Here is a 24,111-nt window from a genome sequence, read left to right on the forward strand (position 1 = left end):
AGAGGGAGAAGTTACTTCTTATCTGGAGATGGCAGGGTTGAAGTTGCCACTGTCAGGGAGAACTGGGCAGAATGTGGTTTCAAATGCCACTGGTGTTTTGTTTTGTTTTTTCTTTTTACCATCTGCAATGACAACGCACATGATAAAGGAGCCCTGGGGTGTGGATGGGGCGGACAGGGCTGGTAGAAAGTAGTGGTTGTTGGGGCTGGGTGGGTCCACAGAAGTTCATTATACTACTCAGTCCTCTTTTATGTTTGTTAAAAATATTCCAAAATAAACAAATAGCACAAAGATTTTGTAAAGGAACTTAGGATCCTGCCCAAAGAAACTCGTTTCATAATCAAACGGGACCACAATGAGATGCTGAATTTTTGCAAAGGGCATGTTTACTTCTTTAGGACAAAATGGCATGTGGGATAAATCAAAGTAAACCCAACCCTTTATTTGGTTCTCATTTTGCATGTTCCAAGGCTAATGCAAAAATCACAAAAGCTAAACTTCCTAGAGACATTTTTCAGCACCTGTAGCACCTACAGCAGGGCACATCTAAGAATTTGGGCTGAGTGGGGACTACATCCCTCCCAAGGGTCAATCCTTGCAGAATAATCAGGCACTGATTGAAAAACTGGAAGTGAAGGGAGACAGGGGAGAAAGACAGCTAAGTTGGGACAATTACCTGTTAAAAATGTCATCATCTTCACCTCCCCAGCCCCAATAATTATTCGGAAATCCATTGATGGTGAGAAATTGCTGTTTACTTAGAGCAGAGACACCTCCAAAATACTGAACATAAGGTAGGCTGGGGGAAAAACACACACGCACACACACACACAAAGAAAACCAGTGGTTAGTAAGTTTTGACTTTCAAAATAAAGCATGCTCAAAGCACAAATGCTTCTGAAGTTATTTTTATTCTCTGGAACTTATAAATTGGGGATTTATAAGGGTTTTCTTTGTTCTGTTTTTATATATCAGTAGAGAAGACACAGAAGTCAAAAAGTAGAATTTGCTCTAAGAATATTGTGTTGCTTCTATGGTTACCTGGAAAATTAGTCAATGACGAGAAAGCATAAGCGCACTTCCTGTGCCCCATTCAGGAACCTGCTTCCCATGTGTCCTGCTCCTGCATGAGAAATGCTTATCCAGGAGGTCCTGGAAACCGAGATTGTGGTAAAGCCTCCCTGTGCCCACCCTGTCATGCCCTCCCTTTCCACCCTCAGCCCATCTACCAGTCTAACTTTCATTCTTCCACAGGTATACTGGCTTGAACTCTGACCCCCAACAGTCAAAATAGCGTTTCTGAAAATTTGCCAAAATAAAATTTTCTAGGAAATTTCTACCACATCCCAACTTAGCAAAATGTATAATGGTGAATCTATTTTGATACATTTTCAAGAAGTGGGGCATCAGGGCTCTCATCTTTCCACACCTTTTTGTATTTTACTATATTTTTAATGTTTATTTCTTTATTTTGAGAGAGTGTGTGTGTGCATGGGTGCTAGCGTGAGCAGGGAAAACACACTGAGAGAGAGGGACAGTTAGGATCCCAAGCAGGCTCCAGGCTGCCAGCGCTGAGCCCGCAGAGCCCAACACGGGGCTGGATCTCAGGAACTGTGAGATCACAACCTGAGTTGAAACCAAGACTCAGAAGCTTAACCGACTGAGCCACCCAGGCGCCCCTATATTTTACTATTTCAGTGGTTATGAATCATGGGCTTCTGGAGGATGCAGACGGAGCACCAATGAGAAATGTTAACACTCAGATCATACCCGGAAGCCAGGCAAAGGCTTTCCTATGGGTCCTGTAAAGGCTGTGGTTTTGGGATGACCTTGTATGCAGCACCAAACCACACCAGGGCTCTTACTGGAATCCAAAGAGACTAAAATCCATCACACAATTTAAGGAAAACTAACTCAGACTTGAAGGGGGAAGTCAGCCAAACCATACAGAGCACATGAAAAAAAGCTGCAATGACTATTTTCAAATACATTCAGGACATCGGACTAGAAGTATCCATGAAGATCCAGAAGGGCCTGCTTTAATGAGTCAAAGGTAATCTATCTATAATTAGGTGTCATCAGTTAGGGGCCCAGTTACCCACCTTTGGACACACGTCACACAACCGTCTGCACCTGATTACAAGTGAGGGTTTGAACCAGGTGGCCAGGCCACTAAGGTTTGTCACGATCGGCATTTTTACAAAAAAAGGGACTCTTCGTGACCTCACAGGGAAGCACATGCCGAGCTGATGAGATTCAGTTTGCTGTCTGTGTTTTCTCTGACCAACCACCTCATCCCCCAAGCCTGACTGGTTCTGGGTAAAACAAGCACGGTGCTGTGGCAAAGAATGAGGTCCTTACCACCATGCTTCAAGAGGAGAAATTAAGAGGGGACAGGGTTTGAGCCTGTGTCTCTTAAAGAGAAGAAGGTACGTAAACAGGGAAGAGGGGAGAGGGCACAGGGTGATGTTTAGAGTCAAACTCTCCTCACAGCATCCTTAGTTTCATAGCCCTCACTGCCCCCAGCAAGGGAAGACAGAAAGAAATGGGAATAAAAGGAGTCTGAAAGAAAGCATTCATATCTAAACCAAGGGACTGCTGACTGGCACAGGCCTGCCACACCACGGCGGTGCACCCAGGCCAGGGATGCCTAGCACATGGGGTCTGCAGCACAGCTTCCTGGAGCTTCAAGCTAACATAGAGCAAGGAGGGAAAGGTCAGTATACTCAACTAACAGGTGATTTTAAACAATTCTATGTTAATATAAACAGGGATAATTATGGAACAAAATGCAGATTTATTTTTTTAAGATTAAAAAAAAAAAAGACTACATAAGGCTATTTTCCATCTATGACCTTATGCTTTACATTATACTATTGCTCTTAGAGACAGGCATTGGCTGACCTCCTCACTAGGGGCATTTTGGTGGGAAAGTTTGGATCCTCATGCTTAAACAGAAGCCCGTGCTTTGCAGGGAAACAGTATCATGTTCCTTCTTAAAGTACCAAGGTATATCTGCCAAGGTACCCAAACCCAAGAATCTACTTGGGGAAAATGAGTCCAATTTGCTTCCCAAACTGTGTGGGGAAGAGGACAGAAGAAAGCAAGGAAATACAGCATCTGTTTGGAGCCTAAAGGCAAGAGCCATCCCAAACATAAAAACTCTTCTTGCCTGGATGTGTAGAGGTAGGGATGTTTCTGAACTTCACTTTTCTTCTCAAGTTTTACGGACTTTGGGCTTAAAAAGCACCCAGTTCTCAGAGGAAAAATTCTCCTCCAAGAACCTAAAGAGACACTCCTGGGCTACAGGAATTGCATTTCCTAGTCATCATGTAAGAGTGAAACATGTTTCCTGCAGATTCTGGTGAACATCTCTTACCTAAATCCAAACTTATCCATTGCTACAGAAATGTGCCGTGGCTGTGAAAAACACCTGTAGGCATTATGATCATTCATTGGAATGAGGTCCACGTCGCTAAACACAAAGCAGTTGTAGTCATAATCCTTCAAGGCCTCTTGAAAGCCAATGTTGAGGAGCTTGGCACGATTGAACATGGTTTCTCCAGCCTGGTGCACAAAAAAAGAAGTGATATCAGATGCCATAAGGCCAATGAGCAGAACACTCCCAGGGACTGGTGACTTTGTCGACTACATGGGATCATTAGTCCACTCATTTTTCTGCTTTCACTTTACAAATCAATACGGAATGGCATGCCCTGAGTCAGCAATCCCACTTCTAGGAATTATCATGTGGGACTTGCAAATATGCGAATAAGAACAACTTGCTCACCACGGGATTTTCATCACAGCAAAAGACTGCAAACAATGACATAAGCTTTTGCTAGGGAACCAGTTAAATAAATCATGTAATAACCATATAATGGAATAGAATTGTTCAAAAAAATAAGGAAGCTCTAAAAGGAAATGATCTCCAAGATAGTATTGTTAGGTGAAAAGGTACTTAGACCTATGTGTCATATATTTACATACTATATATAGACTAATTCCCATGAAGACACCCAGGAAACTGGTGCCTATTGGACTTTTTACCCTTCTCCCCTCTTTGTATGGTTGATTATGGTTTGATCACCACATTGTGTGCCCTTTCAAGATGTCTATTATTAAACTAGGTACCAGAGAAATATGGTGAACCCAAGTCAATTTCTGCCCTCATGGTGCTCACAACGTAGGGTGGGAAGCAGTGTGATACACATTATGATAGAAACAGGGTGTATGAGAGAGAAGAGGACACATACTTCAGGATGCCAACCACTGGGTCCTGAAGCACCAAGTCTGTTGGTGCAAAGGTACTTCATATTTTATTTACTTGTTTATTTTTAGTCTCCCCCACTAGAATAGAAGCTCAATGAAAACTGGAATTTTTAACCTTTTATTTCCCCAGTTCCCAGAACACTGCCTGGCATACAATAAGAGCTCAATAAATAACTGTTGGATGGATGGATGGATGGATGGATGGATGGACCAAAGGATGGGTTTCAACAAACAATGGCAGATGAAAATTCTTCTAGGAAGCTTCAACCAAAGGGCTCCCTCAGGGTCACCACCATGGGGCTGTGTCCTTACCAACTCGCACAGCCCCAGGGTAGTAAGGACAGTTATAGCATCGACACTACCACTCTTACATTTAGCAGTCCACAAGCCCTTCCATACGTGTATTCTCATCCCGGCCAGAATCCTCCCAAAGATGCCAGGAAGGAACTAAGGCACATAAGCAACACAGCTGGTGCTGGACCCAACACTGTGAAATCCGCATTTAGTGCTCCTTCTCAGTATCTCTTGGGATCAACAAGATCAGAGCCCTCTACTTTGGGGGAAAATATACTCACAGGAGCCTACAGTGGCTACACAATCCAAAGGTGGGATACCCAACATCCACTCTCCAGGCCCACAAGAGAAGATTTGGAAACTGGTGCTTTATAAGGCTACCTGTGTGAGTACAGAGCATATGGATGGTGCCACAGCTACCCAACCTCAGGTGGGTGACTCAGAAACGAAACCACTTAAGAAACACGAGTACTAGGAAGTCAGATAGAGTAGCCAAGAGAAGAGTGAATGGATTAAGGAAGTATTTTACACAGGAGTTCCTTTGTTCAGCCCATGACAAAGCTTTCTAATCATGCATGGTGAAAGGAGAAGGCCAGGCCCAACAGCACATACTGTGTTCTGTGGTTGTCCCCACCAGTTAAGAGTCATTCAAAATCCTGCCTTCAGCTAATTCTCTGTAAGTCCTGAGGCAAAAAGAAGTTTAAAGTTTAGAAACCAGATTTGAAAACTATAAAACTGTTATAATTACTATTATTACAACACACTGCTAAAATTAATTGGGATATATAACATGAAAGGCATCGGATAAGTGTCTGACGTGCATTTAAACATCTCAACAATCTTGTAACAACCTTCATCCCAACCCAGATTTACTTCATTCTTGCCATACCCTTCTGCCTTCTGGCAATGGGGGGAGAGGCCTGTACCTGGTACTTTCCTTCTTGCTCCTCTAGCCCCATCAAGACCCTAAGAATTAGCTTTCTCTAAATATTTTAAAACACAATTCAACCCCATTGAACACTTTTCCAACAACTGAAAGGGTGTCCCAACAAAGCCTTTTCACACTTGTATAGCAGACCCCCAAGGATAGCTGCCCAATGCTCCTTTCTCTTGGTACATTCTCTAATGACAGGGGCAGGGAGCTCGTGCTGGCCATGCCCAAACAACAGGGCCTGGTATGCTAGCCATGACTATTTGAGTTAAGCAGATGTTTGACCTGGGACTATACTATGCATTTTTCCTTTCCCGGGAACTGCACATTTGGAACCATGAATGGACACCTCTGGTACCATGCCCCAAGAACAATGGCAGCCTAGAGGAGAAACCCAAGGGAGCAGATCTATCCTACGCTTTTCCCCATATGTATAACAAGCTCCTTCAACTCAATAAGGCACTTCAGTGTCTGGTCCACCCTTAAAATTAGTCAGGCAGTTTCCTAAAATAGCTTGACCTGTATGTCACTCCTCTCATCCTGGCCTCATCTCTGTGACCCTGGAAGAGGGAGAAGGCAGGGTTCTTTCTTGCAGGTATAATTCCTTACTAGGGCCCTTAGGAACATCAGACCAGCTGAATGGTAGATAAGGAAAGTATGTCTTCCCCTTCCTCCCCTAGGATTATAGAAAAGTCAACTCTAGGCTTCCTTGGGTGAAATGGTGTAACACTTTTGGGTAACTTTCCTGATAAGAAAGACAGGTCCTGGCAAGCCTGCCAACCTCCCACCAGTAACAGGAGGTGTTCATTCCTCTCCAGGGGATGGGAAGACACCCAGGCCTCATTCCTGTCCCTTCTCATTGGGCACATGCATCCAGTGTTTTTGCTACTTCATTTGCTCGGGTAAATATTTATCAAGCACCACTACTGTGCAGCCAAGCCAAAAACACAGTTGTGACAGACACGTTGCATTTTTATCCCAGGAATGCCATCTTCTTCGCTTACTAGCTATGTGACTTTGGGCAAATCATACCTCTCAGGCTCCATTTCCTCATTCGGTTACTTGGATGACAACAGGTGAATTTTCTTAAATTTGACAATGCATGAAAAAGGCCTTTGCACATTGCCTGACAACAAATGTTGGCTACTATCATTATTATAGGAGTAGGTCTTCCTATCCATCTTGAACAGGCAGAGCTTTCAATATGTCTCCCAGAAATCCAACATGGAGACTTCTTCTCTAGTGTTTGTGTGTGTCCTTCGAATCAGCTCCAAGAGCCCTCCTAAATCTTGCTTCTCTGATGGGAGGATTTCTAAAAAGGATTAGGGTTCAAGTGAGTGGCTCACATGATTAGAATCTCTACAGCAGCAGAAGAAAGAGACACCTTTAGAAATGTATCATGTGCTTGGGAAGTCACACACGAAGAATAACTGATGCACCGAGATCAGGGTTCCCTCTGAAAAACTGAGCTTTTCAGTGTAGGCTTCATCTTATGTTGGTCGATAAGAGTTAATATGTATCCCAGGAGCGCCTGGGTGGCGCAGTCGGTTAAGCGTCCGACTTCAGCCAGGTCACGATCTCGCGGTCCGTGAGTTCGAGCCCCACATCAGGCTCTGGGCTGATGGCTCGGAGCCTGGAGCCTGTTTCCGATTCTGTGTCTCCCTCTCTCTCTCTCTGCCCCTCCCCTGTTCATGCTCTGTCTCTCTCTGTCCCAAATGGTTAAAAAAAAAAAAAATATGTATCCCAGGGGCGCCTGGGTGACTCAGTCGGTTAAACCTCCAGCTCTTGGGTTTCGGCTCAGGTCATGATCTCACGTTTAGTGAGTTCGAGCCTCACATCAGGCACTGCTGACAGTGCAGAGCCTGCTTGGGATTCTCTCTCACTTGCACGCTCTCTTTCCCTCTCTCTCAAAATAAATAAATAAGCTAAAAAAAAAAAAAAAGAGTTACACATATCCCTTCCTTCTAGGGCAACTGGCTCCTCGTAACAGGAGACGATAGGAAGAAAGAAGACAGGCCAAAAACGATACGACGTTCCCGCAGGTGGACAGGGAAGTCGTCTCACTGACCACAGCTCACAGAAAAACCTTTTATGATTTCTCTGTAAAACTTTATGGCTGTAAACGTTTCATGACTGGGCATTTACCTAAAAATGGGTATATCAGTCAGTCAAGCAAAGCCAACAATGTCAGTCGGGGGAGGACAGGAGCTTGGATCTGGCCAGGCACGCTGGTCTGGAGTAGTGAGGAGGCTGGCACAAGCCTGAGGCCAAACTCCTCAGGGAGAGGAAAAGAGGGAGAGGCTACCCTCAGACAAACCCAGGGCCTTTCTGGCAAATCTGGATGGCAGGGCTCAACATCATAAGAAGCATCAAATAGCTCTTTAGGGCTGTTAAAACCTTTTTCTAGAGCCCTCATTTATATTAAAGAGAGGGCAAGTGGTATGTTCATTGAAAATGGAACCTCAGGGGTGCCTGGGTGGCGCAGTCGGTTAAGCGTCCGACTTCAGCCAGGTCACGATCTCGCGGTCCGTGAGTTCGAGCCCCGCGTCAGGCTCTGGGCTGATGGCTCGGAGCCTGGAGCCTGTTTCCGATTCTGTGTCTCCCTCTCTCTCTGCTCCTCCCCCGTTCATGCTCTGTCTCTCTCTGTCCCAAAAATAAATAAAAAACGTTGAAAAAAAAATTAAAAAAAAAAAAAAAAGAAAATGGAACCTCAGGGCTCCTGGGTAGCTCAGTTAGTTAACCATCTGACCCTTGATTTCAGCTCAGGTCATGATTTCACAGTTTGTAATATCAAGCCACACATTGGGCTCTGTGCAGACAGCATGGAGCCTGCTTGGGATTCTCTCTCTCCCTCTCTCTCTGCCCCTCCCCCATAGACACGTGCATTCTTCCTCTCTCAAAATAAATAAATATTTAAAAAGGGCACCTGGGTGGCTCAGTTGGTTAAGTGTCTGACTTCAGCTCAGGTCATGATCTCACAGTTTGTGGGTTCAAGCCCTGTGTCAGGCTCTGTGCTGACAGCTCAGAGCCTGGAGCCTGCTTTGAATTCTGTCTCCCTCTCTCTCTGCCCCTCCCCCAATTTATGCTCTCTCTCAAGAATAAATAAAACACTAAGAAATTATAAAAAAGTAAAAATTTTAAAAAAGAAAAAAGGAAAATGGAACCCTCACATACTGCTGGTGGGAATATAAAATGGTGCGGCCATCTTGGAAAACAGTCTGGCAGGTCCTCAGGTGGATAAACAAAGAATTACTTTATGATTCAGCAATTCTACTCCTAGGTATATAACCAGTGAAATGAAAACATATGTCTACACAAAAACTTTTATATAACATTCATAGTAGCATTATTCAAAGCAGGTAAAAAGCAGAAACATTAATGTCTGTTAATTAATGAACAAATAAATAAAATGTACTATACTCATACAATGCAATGTTACTCAGTAAAAAAAAAAAAAAAAAAAGAATGAAGTACTGATAAATGCTCTCATATGGATGAACCCTGAAAACATCATGTTAAATCAAAGAAGACAGTCATAAAGGACCACAGATTGCATAATTTCATTTATATGAAATGCCCAGAATGGGCAAATCTAAAGAGACAGAAAGTATATTAGTCATTGCCTAGGGCTGGGGGGAATGAAGGGATTTAGTAGCTAAGAAAAATGGGGTTGATTTTTGGTATAATGAAAATGTTCTGAAATTGACTGTAGTAATGGATTATGTGCTTTATCTTTTCCTTTTTTTTTTTTTTCCAAGTAGGCTTCATGCCCAGCATGGAGCCCAACATGGGGCTCATGACCCTGAGATCAAGACCTGAGCTGAAATCAAGAGTAGGATGTTTAACTGACTAATCCACCCAGGTGCCCCAATTATGTACTTTAAATAGGTGATTGTATGGTATATAATTATATCTCAGTAAAGTAATTGCCAAAAAGAAAGAAAAGCCAGCTCCAGAGACAGGGGAAGGACCAAGGGTTATATTTCCCCTCTTTCTCATATTCTTTCTTGTCATTTATTGGGTATCTATTTCATGCTTAGCTATAGGGATACAGAAAAGGAAAAGACACAGGCCCTGCTTTTGAGCAGTTCCAAGTTAAAGAGGCAATTGTAGGGATGCCTGGGGGAATTAGTCAGTTAAGCATAGGACTTGGGCTCAGGTCATGATCTCACAGTGTGTGGGTTCGAGCCCCAAGTCAGGCTCTGTGCTGACAGCTCAGAGCCTGGAGCCTACTTCAGATTCTGTGTCTCCCTTTCTCTCCGTCCCGCTCGCACTCTGTCTTTCTTTCTCTTTCTCTCTCAAAAATAAATATAATAAACATTAAAAAAAAAAATGTTGTTTTTTTTTTTTAATAGAATAGGTACCAGAGTCTGGTCTAATCCCCAGGCAAATCCTGACTATGGCTAAAGCAACAGAAGCCTTCTCCTGATTGCAGCAAGACACATGACCAGCTGCAGAAGGCCATGGTCGCCCTTACCCAAGTTCTAACAGTCGCTAAATGATTGGTTAAACCACCCCACCTTTCCTGGACGTCAGGCCCATGTGTGTACACCAGTAGACATTTCCCCCAGCCAAGACAGCTTGGGGACTGACCATACCTGGCCCCTCCTCTGCCAAAAGACACGGCAACAATGAGGTTGGAAAACAGCAAGCCGAAGCCAAGACTCAAAGAATCAAAAATTCCATGTGATGAGACAGTTTTGCTCCCATACACATGCCCCGGCCCATCACAAAGTCATACACACATGGTCCCTGCTCAATACCCACAGTAACCCACAGGCTCTCAACCCCACAGATTCAGAGGCAGGTCTACAGTCAAGTGGACACATTTGCTGAAACTCCTCCTGTGTGCTTTTCTGTGCCCACTCAGACACCAAGAGAAAAGGCCTAGGCCAAGTGGGTGACAGGAGAGCAGACAAAGCTCTGGCTGGGCTGAGTGATCCTGTGGCAGGACTGCCCACAGGCCTACGTGTGGACCTAGGGGTAGTAGACAGGCTGGCTGGGAGGTGATCCCCAGAGAATTGCCGGATTTATACAAATGCTGAGTTTGTGGAAGGCTAATATCCACTCAGCCATGATTTCACAGCAGTTGGGCCTCAGCTCTTAACCATAATAGTATGGCAACCTCAAACTTGGAAAGGGCCCTCAACAAAACCTGAGTCTGAGACTTCATTCAGCTCTTCACCCAGGGAATAAAGGAAATGGGGCCCTTCAGGGTCAAGGAGCTGAGGGGGTGGTCGCTCTCTGCTTGCCAAAGTAATTGGCAAGAGTGAGCACATCGTTGGCCCTTGCCGGACACAGGTCAGAAGCCCTAAGTTGCCTTCGGAGAGAACTGAGCAAATCAAACAGCCCAGCAGGGGTTTTGGGTTCTGACTGAGGTGAGCCCAGAAAGCAGTTTTTAATCCCCAGCTCCACAGGAGCAAGAGCAGGATGCCTGCCTCCTTCCCTGGACCTGAGGACCTGAGATCTTTCTGCAGAAAAACACTTTAGAAAATAAAGGCTTCTTTCTCAGAAAGCAATCTGACCATTTATATGAAGGACTGTAAAAATGTTTACACTGCTTCTGAACCCATAATTCTGTATTGGAAAATCTAGCCTGGAGAGAGGATTCTAAATGTGGAAGAAGCGACACCAAATTAGCTTCAGATTCAGAGATGTTCATTCCGGTGTTATTTACACTGGTGAGAAAGTGGAGGTTCTTTAAATGCCTTCGACCTAGAGGAAGGGCTAAGTTAATTATGGCACAGCTACATGCTCAACTACTCTGAGAGCATGGAAAGTGGTGATTATGAAGACTGAAATAACATGGCAAGATGCTGATGATATAGAATTTTAAGAAAAAAGCAGGACACAAAAGTATATACACATACGGTATGAGCTCAATTGTGGCTAATTTTAAGGCAAAGTTATCTTAGACCTCTGCACAACAGGCTGGCTTCCAGCAACCTCAGCATTTGCAAGCAAGACCACGGAGACCATGACCTTGCCTGAGAGACCCCAGAGCTGGAGGATGGCACACTCTTAGGATTACTGACATGGCTTCCCCATGACCAGCAGAGCCTGGGCTCTGGGTTTGACTTGGGGCACATGGACATTACCAGGGGTGGCAGCAGTGGTGGCAGCAGCAGCAGCAGTCACAGCAGTAGTTAGGTCGGCACTCCTCTCTCTCTCTCTCTCTCTCTCTCTCTCTCTTTAGGAGGTGGAGGGCACAGAAGAGGAGGTAGGTGGAGAGTAAGAAGCAGATCACAGAGAGGAGCTCCTCCTTCAGCTTGCTTTGCTACAAACAGGATTGACAAGTAAAAGCAAAAAACCCCCACGAGAAAGAAAAAAAAAAGAAAAAGAAAAAGAAAAAAGAGACAAGGATGGACGCAACGAGAGAGGTAAGGAAGAGAGGCAATGTCAAGGCTGTGAAGAAAAGGGGCCCCATTCTGACCCCTCTTGTTCCAGGGCAAAGGCAAATTCCTAACAAGCTGGCACTCCCTCTCATGAAGTCACAGGTGAGCAGGGAAAAAGACATTTCCTAGTACAATGTCCAGGGAGGCAATCCATGAGCTCTGTGAGTACCTGTACGTGTTTTGACACATTCCCCAGGAGAATGGACCAAGCCACAGACAGGGAGAGGAAAGACACAGCAAAGGAAACCATCAATCACTGGGACAGCACACAAGCTATGGTGGACACAGTGGACACAGACACTCCCGGCCTTGTTATGATGCTCCTGGGCCCCAGGATCCAGAAGGTCCCAGTGCTCAAGCAAGGGGGTGCTACAGGATAGGACTGGACCTACCACTCCCGAGCCCCATTTCTGCACACATCAGTCTGGGCACTGACAGCTTTAGGAGAAAATAGAAGGCAGGGATGGGGGTTGGGGGGCGGGGGGACGAGGATGGTGAACGGACATGATCAAAACAGAAACCAAACCACTGGGGTCATAGGCCCAGGCAGCTGTCCTCCAAAATGGGATGGGCCCACGAGTCCAATTCACTCTAATTTATCTTGGCCTCATGTAGGAACCAGCTACTCAGCACAGTCACACAGATAAGCTGCTGAGGTGTGGTGACAAATGCTCTCACTCATTGTCTCCAAACCTGGCCACACTTGGTTCCAGACAGGCAGCCTGGAACTACCTTACAGCAGTGCATAGGTAAAAAAAAAGGAAGAGGGAAAAAATTCCACATTCAAAGAGTCCTCAGGCAGGCCCCCCCCGCTACACCCCCAGGCTTTCAAGCCAGGATTTACCTGTCAGTATGATAACTGGGCAAGCCTCCTGGGCGGTTCTGAGGTGGTTACTCCAAAGCTGCTACCCACCTCTCATGACACACTGGGACTCACGGCGGTGTTGCCAAGTGGATATGGAGCTGTCTCCCAGTGAGAGGAATCAGTGTGTTTGGGAATGAACATGGTAAAGTAAGGCATTCCACAGGCCTTAGGTGATCTCTCTCCAAAGCCCAGCTCTGCCACTCAGCCATCATGGGGCCCCGAGCAAGTTGCTTACCTTTGTGAGCTTTCTCTCAGCAGGAACAATGAGAGTACCCATTTGCCTCATTGGGAGGCTGGCAGGGTCAAAATTCAAAGTGAGACCATGAAAAAGGTTCAGTCCAAAGGACCATAAAGTTTTATGACCATCAACAACCATGCATTTTTCTCTGCATTTTTCCTGAAAAGCAAGGTCACCCTGATGGCCATGTCCCAGGCAGCCTGCTCTGGTCAGCAAGGAGGAGGCAGCTTTGGGGAGATGTCTTGGGGAAGGGCTGTGCAGGTTGGCTCCCAAGAGTCATGACCTGGCCTGACTGGGGAAGAAGGCTTCACTGCCAAGAGGAACAGACCTCACCAGAGAACCAGGATCAAGGAAGGGATGCTGAGGGTGCATGTTAAGTAAGTGGGCAATAGTCACAAGGGAGCAGCTTCTAGCGCCAAACCCTGAATGAACACTGGACCATGCATGGAGATATGTGGTCAGGGAGGCAGAGGGAGGCAGACCTGAGGGGCCTGGGGTCTAGAGGCTGCAGGCCAGGGAGGGCATGCACACGTGGAATCAGCCCTCACTCCTCACTAGAAAGCACTGAGTGGCCCAGGAACAGCAGGGAAGGAGAAGTCAGCTCTATTACAAGGCTTCACAGAGCTAATGGTGGAGGGTGGGAGGCACTCACATGGTGATTAGAAAAGAGCCACTAGGGGAAGGACGGAAGGAAAAGCACACAGGGTGGGAGGGTTGGCAGCCTAAGCAAAGGCACGAGGAGGGGAACACAATATGTCTCAGTGAAGATGGAGAGCTCGGTGTGGCTGTGACATCGTGTGTAAATAAAGGAGGGCTGAGGAGGAAATGGCTGTAAATAGGTCATGTCTGGACTGCAGAAGGTCTCAGAAGCTAAGTTCAGGGCTTCAGACCCTTTAGACCCTTGGCTGTGGGCAGTGGGGACATACTGAAGGGCTCAGAGAGTGACCTGGTCAGAACTACAAAGATCTTGGGCAGCCAAGCGAGATCAGAAGCCCCAGAGGATACACGAACAGAATTGGAGAGACCAGGCCTGGGCACTGACTGACTCAGGGCAAAGGGCTGCCATAGTTATGACATGGTTATTACACCCCTGCCTGACTAACTAGGCCTGCATTCCTCACCTGTTTGCTAAGTTTTATGCTGATTAATCTCACAAACATCCTCTGTTTCTTACGTACGGCTATTACTACCAGGTGGCAACCTGCCTTCCTTTCACCTTGGGTGGTTTTACAGTTTCCTTTCCTGATTAAAGTGCGAGGAAGTGCAGTGCTCCTCCCCCATCTTCTATGACATCTTGCTATCCACCTCTGCACCAAGGTCTCAGTGTTAGACCCTGGGTGGGACATCTGCGCCACAGAGCAGCACCCTGTGCTCCAAGACAGCGGGACGTGCCAGAACCCTAATGGGAGGCTGGAAGGCTGGCGGGCCAGGGTAGGAGGAGCGGTGGAGACCTGCGGATGAACCGCAATCTCAACTGGTAAAGCCTTTGCCGCTCCCTCTCCACCACACTTACTGTGAGATGCAGGTTGTTGTGGTAATTAGAGGGGCCTAAACCAAAAGGGAGTGGTTAATAGCTTAATATAGACAAGGATAGGACCCACAAAGCCCATGAAAGCTCACCCTATGTGCAGAGCTTGAGACACAACCCTACTCAGAAGAAGCTGTTAGGCTTGACATGGCCCCTAAGTGCCCTGAGATTGTTTTCTGTCATTATCCAGTATCCTCTGACCCCATCAAGGACACAAATGGGAGGGTCTTGAGGCTGGTACTGAGTAGAGGTGAAGCAGGAGGCAGGGAGAGCAGTAAAGAGTTCATTGCTATAATGCTGGGCAAGGAAATAGGCAGGAAGAAAGGAGGGATGAGTGGCAAGAAGGAACATAAATCATGGCAGTAATAGTTAATGCTTACTGAGGGTTCATCTGTCAAGTGCCTTACAGTCCCCTGTGTAAATACTAAAACCTTCCTCTCCCACCAATAAGGAAATGGAGGTCTGAAGAATTCAAGCCTCCATCACTGAGCTGGGAGGTGGCAGAGCTGGAATTCAGGCAGTCCAAGCCTGAAGCTTGCTCCCAGCCCTTATACCCAGCTTTGAGAAAGGCTTTGAGGAAGGGACCAAATGGTCTCGAGGACAGAGTTCGTGCTGATGCAGTGAGAGGGCACTAAGTGACAGGGACTAAAGTCTGAGCTGGACCCTACTATTACTTCTATGACTTCCTACCAGTCACTTCCCCCTCTCTGAGCCTCAGTTTCCTCATGTGTGCAATAGAATACACATTTTCATACTACCTGGCCTCAGGGGTCCAGGCAGATCCCAGCGAAGAATGAAGGGGAAGTTAAGGGTAGAGATGGGGACATGGTCTGCACTTCAAGTAGAATAGTGCCATAGTGACCTGCAGTTGATGGGGGGATTGCATAGCAATTTAATGGGGCAGTAGGTTCTGTTCTCAAAAACTTGTTTGAGAACCCTCAGAATAGACGTCTCAGAGGTGCCTCCTACTTTAAGCAGTCTCTCTAATCTTAAATGGGGTGGGCAGTGAATGAAGAGTCAAAATGACAGCAAGGTGTCTGAGGCAGGGAGATGACAGGAGACTTGAATGCCATCAATTTACACAAAGGTCAAAGCCAGATGCTACCAACTCCCTTTCTTCCTCTTCTCTATGTAACAACAAAACAGAGAAGAGAGGAAGTTCCTAATTTGTAGGTGGGGCATGCTCCAAATGTTTGTTCTTCTGCCTCTTTTCAAGGATTAGGTTTCCTATCACTAGTTTATTGTGTGCTCTTTATTGAGATCATACAGATGATATTCTTTATGGGAAAAGTAGAGCAAACTTGTTTTCTTCATGATTCGGTTATCTGGAAGTCAGATCATTATTTTCCCAAAGAAACAATCAGGGTAGAGTTGGAGCAGAATAAATAAGATTAGCTGGGAGAGAAAGAGAGGGGGGGGGGGGGGGGGGTGGGGGGAGTGGAGATTTTCCTAAGGTGGAAAGTTAATCCTTAGAAAAGGAAAAGATAGAAAAGCAAAAAGACATGGGGGGGGGGGGGGGCAGGGGTGGAGATGATGATACTGACAAGACTAGAGGGGAAAAAAGATGTAAATATGTTTGGAAAGCTAAAAATAAAATATGTCCAATGCTAAGTTGCAGGTGGGAAGAGATGGAGGTGGGGGGTGGTTTCCCAGTATCCTAGGGAAATAAAGAGGTGAAGGGGGGAGGCATCTGTTTAGGCCTGCTTTCCCCAAAGTGTAAGTCATAGAACATTAATTGCTTGAGATGGCTCTTGGAAAAGCGACCTCCAGTCACCCAAGCTCAGGAATCACTGTGTGCCGAGTAGTTCTGGAGGCTGTAACGTATGCTAGTACACTAAAGGCTCTGTAGGAATGAAGCCTGCTTCCCGGTTGTTCAATCCAGCATTTTTCAAATGTGTTTGGCCTCAGAGCTCCATTTCAGAAAGCACACTTGGGAAGAAGCCCTGTCTGATGTGCTGTCCAGTGCTAGCCAGCACGGCAGTGCCACGCTGTCCAAGCTGGCTTGTGTGCTTGGTCTGCCGGCTTGGACTGGGGCAGGCAGGAGCACGTAACTGGTGTAAAACTTTCAGAAACTTGCTGTTTGAAACCTGGAAATTATCTGTATAAATTAGTCAGAGGAATTTAAGTTCATGGCTAAATTTCACTGGTCCAATATTTGTTTTGACTTTATAATTGAATGGGGAAGTCTCACATTCACTTAAAATGTGACACATCTCTACATCAGCATCCTTCTCTCCAGCTTTCCTTGACCTCAGTCACCTAAATTCAAAGACTCAGCATCACCACCAACTCTTTCACCCAAGTATATATTTTAATCTAATTTATATGCTATCTAGACCACAGTTGTCTAGTTCAGGCAGGTTTGTGGGAGGCCATTAGATGTTTTGCATAATAAGATCTGACAACACTGTATCTACAGCGTATCACTTATCTACTGGTATAAATAACTGTCAAAGAGAGGAAGGAGATATAGCGGCGTGCCTTGTTTTTAGTAATTCCTCCTGGCTCCTGGTGATGGCGGCTTCCTCTTCTGGGCACTCACTGTCATTGTTTTAATAATGCTCCTGAATCTCACCATGATCAACAAGTGTTTACTGGCATCAGCCAAATAAATGTTCCTTGATGACACGGCTTTTCTTAAACAAATAACTTGTCAGATTGAAGTGGCTTGGATTTTGCAGAGCATTTACCTATTTTCTCTTACATTCTCAAATATTCTTCTAAGATGACCCACAACTGTCTGGTGGTCTTGCCTGCAGATTTTCTCAGGGCCCAAGTCTGTGCCTCATTTGGCCAAGGGACTCAAAGTGCCTTGAGGGGTTTGCCTGCTGCCTACTCCCCCACCTTGAGCTTCAGTTCCCTTGTAACAGGGCTGTTCTGCTCTCCCCTGCCTGACAGACTCAGCTTCTGCACCTGGCCCTATCACCTCTGCCGCATTCCTACACCTACGGTCAACTTGATCAATATGCAAAGCTCCTTTCTGCATTGAGGTCCCTGGTCACTGGCTACAGCTGAGACGCCCAGGTGTCCCTCCAGTCTCTAGAACCTAGTTTATGTCCTGGTTCTTCCAGGTCACTGCTCTCTCCTTCCTCTGAGCTTCCAAAGCATTTGGCAGCTGCCATCCAATCCCATACTATTTGGGATTGTTAATAAATTGTTCCTGGAAGGGTCTCACTTGCCACAGTGGGGATGGAAGCTTCAGGACAGATAGAACTGGGACCTTCCTTCTTTAATGACTCTCTGCAAACTATGTCATTGTCATGACAGTGCTCAGAAATGACTGATGGACACACTGCTATTTCCAGCTTCCCTCTGGTCCAAGGAAGGCATACACCGTCCCTCTAAGGGAAGCTGTCAACTGCCACCAATTTTACTACCTCAAGCAGATCCACAATTTATCTTGATATTAAATGGAGAATAGGCCTTTCAGAAATGGGTATACTGTGTCTCTTCAGATGAATTTCAATAAACCTTGGTGTGTAGATAGGGTAAATGTGTTATTCCACATAGCAGGTTATAGTCTATAAAGATATGAATTTAGTATTTAAATACATAACACCCAAGTTATACTCACAGAAAAAGAATAATGCTTCTCAGACTGGAAATGAGCAAAGTTATTTTTAAAAAACCAATTTTAGATCAATCTGATTCCCCAGGTCATGGTGATGAAGGCTGACATGTCTTCAGCATTGGTTTCCTAAGCACGGCTAAGCTCAACACACACAAATCAGACATGCAGTGAGAAGCTCTTTTCTCAGACCCAGCCCAGTGCACATGACACTGGGTGGCCTACGAATCGGACTTTCCCAGCCATTTTGCTGGGGGCTGGCTTTCAGGTGATCTAAGGATGCTATCTCCAGCAGGGGTCCCAGAAAATAGTTAGACTTTATAATCTCAAAGTTGCTAAACTTCTGACGTTTAAATGGATGCTTTGTGTTTTTGTTTGTTTGTTTGTTTTTCCCTAAAGGAAAACACACAGCTACTCAAAGACAGGAAATAATCAGTGCTTTACTTTGGGGGAGTTAGGATTGTCATTTTTCTCTCAATTTTGCTGGAAGGCTACTTCCAGCAAAAAGAAAACAAAATACCCCAGCGATTACCCTTGCCTAAAGAGCTGACAGCAACAAGCAAGTTGTATGGTATTTAGCTTATCTGCATTAAGGAGGGTGATGGTGGTGAGGTTATAAAATGCCATGTCTAGTATCTTTTCTTTCTCTTAGCCCTTATTACTCACATATCTGCGCACATCTATGTATGTACACACATGCACGTAAACACATACACACACTCCCTCCCTCACTCCGTCTCCCCAAACCTCACCTGGTTGATAACATAGATGCCGTAGTCTAACTGCTGACGCTGTAGGACTGGGTGCAAGTAATACAGCCAGTACTTGAGGTGTTCCTGCCGGTTACGGAATGGAATAATGATGGCCACCTTGTGGGGAGAAATGCAGTTCTTGGGGGTATAGCGGCCGCCCACCTTCACCTCTGGGTTCTGTTTCTCCACAAGCTTCAGGTCCACAGGCATATTAAATTCAATCACCATGGGGCCAACTAGAGAGGTGGAAGGAAGGAGAAGTTAGCAAGCTATAGGGTTCCCCCAGGCCACAGCCTCAGAAGACATCTCCTGAGAGGCAGTGTGGCTGTGGAAAAGACACCCCTGTCCAGTGCTAGCGTGATCCACCATCCCAAGAAACCCCTTAGTACCAGGCAAAGCCAGACAGCTGGTCAGCCTATGAAGCACTCATCTGCCCAGGACCCACTCCCCTGAGATTCTGTGTTTCTCCACCGTAAATGTTTCGAAATGGAGTGACTGCTGCTTAGACTTCCTGAAACGTTGTAAGGATCAGAGAACATGGATGAGAAAGCACTTTCTCAGAAATCCTGAGGTTGAGACCTAACCTTGCCACACCCCAGCTATGTGACCTTGGACAAATGACTTCCATCAACTCTCTGAACCTAGCCCAGTGGGAGAAAGGGGAGTGTGTGTGTGTGTGTGTGTGTGTGTGTGTGTGTTGGGGAGGGTGGTGTTGTGGAAATCAGCCTCAAATCAGAAGGCAGGAAGGAGGAGCACAAGTAACCCCTGTCTCAGGAAGACACCTGATGCACAGATAAAAAACAAAAAAACAAACCTCTGGGGCACCTGGGTGGCTCAGTCAGTTAAGCGTCCAACTCTTGGTTTTGGCTCAGGCCATGATCTCGCGGTTTGTGAGTTCAAGCCCCCCATCGGGCTCTGTGCTGATGGTGTGGAGCCTGCTTGAGACTCTGTCTCCTTCTCCCTCTGCCCCTCCCCTGCTCTCTCTCTCTCACTCTCTCTCAAAATAAATAAACTTTAAAAACAACAACAACAACAACAAACTCCAGAGGTAGGGACTCAAGGAACTGAGACCCCAGAGCAGACTAAGGGGAAGAGAGGAGAAACAGCTGAAAAGCACATCAAAGAAGAATGCTTGGTAAACACAGGAGATGGAGTAACAAAGGGACTAAAGAACAGAGGAAAAGTCCGAGAGGACTCCCAGGTTTCCAGCCTGGAAGCACACAGCTCCAGGTGAGAGAAATAAGTTCATAAGAGCTTAGAATAAAAAAAAAAAAAATCGATGAGATGTGGATGGTAGACTTTGAAACAGTGGTAGGTGAGTAGAGGGAGAGACAAACAAAGGTCAAGATCCAGACATGGAAGTCCTCGTTTCCTAAGGTGGAGCCAGGAGAGGGCTCCACTCCCCAGCTGGGGACCGTCCTTCATGTGGCCTGGATGGTGAGGGCAAGGAAAAGATGACAGGCCCAGGGGTACAGAGGGAACTGGGGACAGAGTCAGCACTCAAACCTAGGGCCCCAGTATTCCCAGCAGGCCAGATTCTCTCAAAACAGGTTCCAGGAAACATTAATTCCAGTAAGATGCTCAATGGAAGAACATGTCCCCTGGTCAAGTGAGTCTGGGAACCTGGCATACCAAAACTTGCTTCTGGAAAGTATGAGGCTCACCAAAGGTTCTGAGAAGTTATACCACCAAGAATCCCCCTCCACTTTATTTAACCCACCATTTCCCAAACTTATTTGGCCATAGAACCATCCTACCAGGGAACACATTTTGAGAACTGTTACTCTAGTGTAACCAGCTTCACTTGTGAAGCCGACTAGCCACAAGAAAAAAGGAAACTGCGGAACAGCAGTGAGAATGCTGACCACAAACCGGGAGCAAGTTCACCTGAAATATGCTGGTGGGACCCACCCAAGGCCCAGGGCAAGGCCTTGGGTGCCCTATTTGTTTATCAATAATGTGGCACTCCAAGCACCCCTTATCCCCAGAGGTCACTCACCCTGCTGAAATGAGCCCCAGAAAAGATGTGCCTCTTGCTCCTCCTGTTTGTCAGGAGGTGCAAACTCCCCATCTCCTCTTCCCCAGCATCCCCTGGTACTTCTCACCCTTCCCTCCCTCCAGTGCTGACTCAGTTCCATCATCAAGGGACCCATTCCCATTCACTTATTTTCTTCTTTTCTTAAAAAAGTGTGTTTATTCATTTATTTTGAAAGAGAGAGAGAGAGAGCACAAGAAGGGGAGGGGCAAAGAGAGAAGGAGGAAGAGGGAGAAAGAGGGAGAAAGAGGGAGAAAGAGGGAGAAAGAGGGAGGAAGGGGGAGGAAGGGGGAGGAAGGGGGAGGAAGAGTAAGAGAGAGAATCCCAAGCAGGCTCCAGCATGGGGCTCGAACCCACAAACCATGAGATCATGACCTGAGTCGAAGTCAGACGCATAACTGACTGAGCCACCCAGGCGGCCCTTGTTTATTTTCTTCTGAGACACAGATCTTATCATATCACTTTGCTGCTACAAAAACCCTGATGGCTCCTGTGTGGTCTTTGATGGAGTAAGACCAGATTTCTTACCGTGGCACCAAAGCCCTTCAGTCTCAGCTCTGCCTCCCTTCCCATTCCAATAAACCATGCTTATATCCACACTTAATCTGTGCCAGAAATGTCCTTCCTTCTTTCCTCTAACAATAGACTTTTGCATTGAGACAGACCAGAATCTTAAAATTAAACTCCCAATCTGGCTTCACCCTTTTGCTCTCATTACCAGAGCTCAGACAGCAGAACCCTGGGAGGCCCTGCTGCACGGTGCGCATGTGAAAAACATGAAAAGAAGATGCATCATTGGGCTCTTCTCACTTCAGAGGGCCCCACAACATCTGCAACCCTCCAGCTCCACCCTACCTTTGGTTCTGAAGATGCTGCTAAACATAACTCTGTTTTCGGGAACCCAAGAGGCATCTGGACTGTCACCCTACCAACTTGCTCACACCTTCTGAAACCAACCCAGAAGACAGGAATTCACACTTGGTCTGCCCAGCTTCCCTAGAGCAGACACCTGCAGGTCAGAGAACATCTTGGTTTTGCCAATTCGGGGATTGTAAAACAGTGGTCCTGAGGCAGCTTCCCGGACAGGAGAAAAGGCTGCCTGGGCCCCAGCTCAGCTCCCCCAGTGACTTGCTGGATGATCTTCAGGCAAGTACCACCCACTCTCAGGATACCTCTTTCCCATTGCAGACTGAGGGGCTGGAACACAAGCTGCGCCGAAAGAACTCTCCCCCAACCCCACCACCACCATCACCTATGACAAAATCTGCTTTTGCTCCAGGGTTTCCTCAGCAACTGACACCACTGTCCACCCAATTCTGGGAGCTGATAACCTAGGTGGTCCATCTTCTATTCCCCCCCAGCACACTCACCCACTCACACACAGGAGGTGTCAACGGTGTGTGACAATCCACAGGAGCCAACTCAAGTGCCAGACCAGAGTCTTCTGAGGTGTTTAATGCCAACTTTTCCTATGGTATGTGTCAAAGCCACCTCCAATTTGTTTTAGTCAGTACTTTCTGGGCACCTACTGTGTGCCAGAATGTACACCAGGTTGAGGGGCAGGGGGAGGTGACAGCAATAGGCAAGATGGCTCCTGACTTGAAGGAGCTCCCTGCTGAGGGTATGAGAACCTAAGTGAAAACTACCCTGGTTCACAGCTGTCTCAGGGACTTGCTCCTCCAGTGGCTTCATGCAGAGCTTTACTGCTGAACAGCCTCTTCTCACTCTCCTGCTCCTGTCACTGCGGACAACCCGCATCATGTCTGAAGTGCATCCAGAGCACCCTGGTCCCCGATCCTGCTACCCTGGGATATCCTTTCCCCATTTGCTTTCTCTGAAGGCTCTACAGCTCTGAGAGCCCTGTGGCTCATGCCTGAGATTGGTCAGCCCTCAGCCCTCAGCCCTCAGCAGCGGCTGCAGACCTGGAGCCAAATGCCTCCTGGGTCCAGTGGCAGTCAGGAGGCCTCCCTGAGTGCCCCGCACACCCCCTTACCATGCTGCAGGGGCGGTCCTCCATGGCACACCCGGCTCTGTCCCAGTGACAAAATGCAGACAGCTCTGACTCCAGGAAGGCAGTGACTGGCTCTGCCTCGAACTACAATAAACTGCTATCAGACCTCAGAGTCACTGCCGGGGGCCTCAGAGAGGGATGAGGGGAGGAAGCAGAGGGCTGAGGGCTTCATGACAGTCCGCAGGCTGAGCCAAGTCTCCCTTGCTGTGCGGCGCACGGCGTGTGCTACCACAGGCCCTAGGCCCTGCTGGGCTGGCTTGTGTGTTTTCTTGGCTCTGGGAGCTGGAAGCAGGGTTACGTAAGCAGCTGAGCAGATGTGAGCCTGTCCTTGGCTCCCCCCGCTAAAGCCCCGCCACGTGGGCCTCTCGGCTGGGAGTCCAGGTCACGGCCTTGCGTGTAAGGCGTTCAATAACTTCAATGTGTGAGCTCAACTCAGACAAATTCCACCGCTCCCTTGCCCGGCATGGCAAACCCAAACACACACATGCCCCTCCACTGAAGCCCGGCTAATCTCGAGCCAACCCAGCACGGACTCCCTGCCTCACTCTCATGCTGGCTGAGCCACTAGTTCATTCCTCTTGCCTCAGCAAAAACAGGCTGGAACATCTAGTCACCCCTTCCCAACCGGCTGGCCAGTGGCTCAAGATACAATCCTTGGCCTGATGCCGGGTGGTGAGAATGTTTCACTAGCCAGTGACAAAACGGTAAAAGTGAACACAATGTACGTTGTTCTTCATCAAGCTAAATGTAACCAATGTACTGGAAGTGTCCCTTTCTCAATAAGCAAGTGTCTTCCAAAATAAAGATTTCAGGGACTCCTGGGTGGCTCAGTCAGTTAAGTGTCTGACTCTTGATTTCAGCTCAGGTCAGTGTCTCATGGTTCATGAGTCCAAGCTCCATGCTGGTCTCCACACTGACAATGCAGAGCCTGCTTGGGAGTCTCTCTCACTCTCACTCTCTCTGCCCCTCCCACACACTCTCAGTCACTCACTCTCTCTCTCAAAATAATAAATTAAAAAGCTTAAACAGGCTCCAGGCTCTGAGCTGTCAGCACAGAGCCCGATGCGGGGCTCAAACTCACGGACCGCGAGATCATGACCTGAGCCGAAGTCGGCCGCTTAACCAACTGAGCCACCCAGGTGCCCCTCTCTCTGACCCTCCTCTGTTCATGCTCTGTCTCTCTCTGTCTCAAAAATAAATAAACGTTAAAAAAAATTTAAAA

General features: G+C 46.9%; 1 protein-coding gene across 7 annotated transcripts in view; it reads right to left on the reverse strand.

Annotated features, from left to right (window-relative positions):
- The window catches only part of B4GALT1 (beta-1,4-galactosyltransferase 1), a 65,677-nt gene that overhangs the window by 14,108 nt on the left and 27,458 nt on the right, over positions 1 to 24,111 (reverse strand). For 6 of the 7 annotated variants that reach the window (XR_007456568.1, XR_007456564.1, XR_007456565.1 and 3 more), the window contains exons 2-4: positions 18,844 to 19,079; positions 3,380 to 3,567; positions 677 to 799 (exon numbers count right to left, since the gene is read on the reverse strand). Coding sequence is in view for 2 of the 7 variants with exons in the window: in XM_049624900.1 (XP_049480857.1) it covers positions 677 to 799; positions 3,380 to 3,567; positions 18,844 to 19,079 (547 nt within the window). In the remaining 5 variants the exon portion in view is untranslated. The remainder of the gene's footprint in view (positions 1 to 676; positions 800 to 3,379; positions 3,568 to 18,843; positions 19,080 to 24,111) is intronic. The other variant, XM_049624927.1, reaches the window with a different exon arrangement.

The sequence above is a fragment of the Panthera uncia genome, chromosome D4 (assembly GCF_023721935.1).
Source record: "Panthera uncia isolate 11264 chromosome D4, Puncia_PCG_1.0, whole genome shotgun sequence".
In the NCBI taxonomy this organism is placed as follows: Eukaryota; Metazoa; Chordata; class Mammalia; order Carnivora; family Felidae; genus Panthera; species Panthera uncia.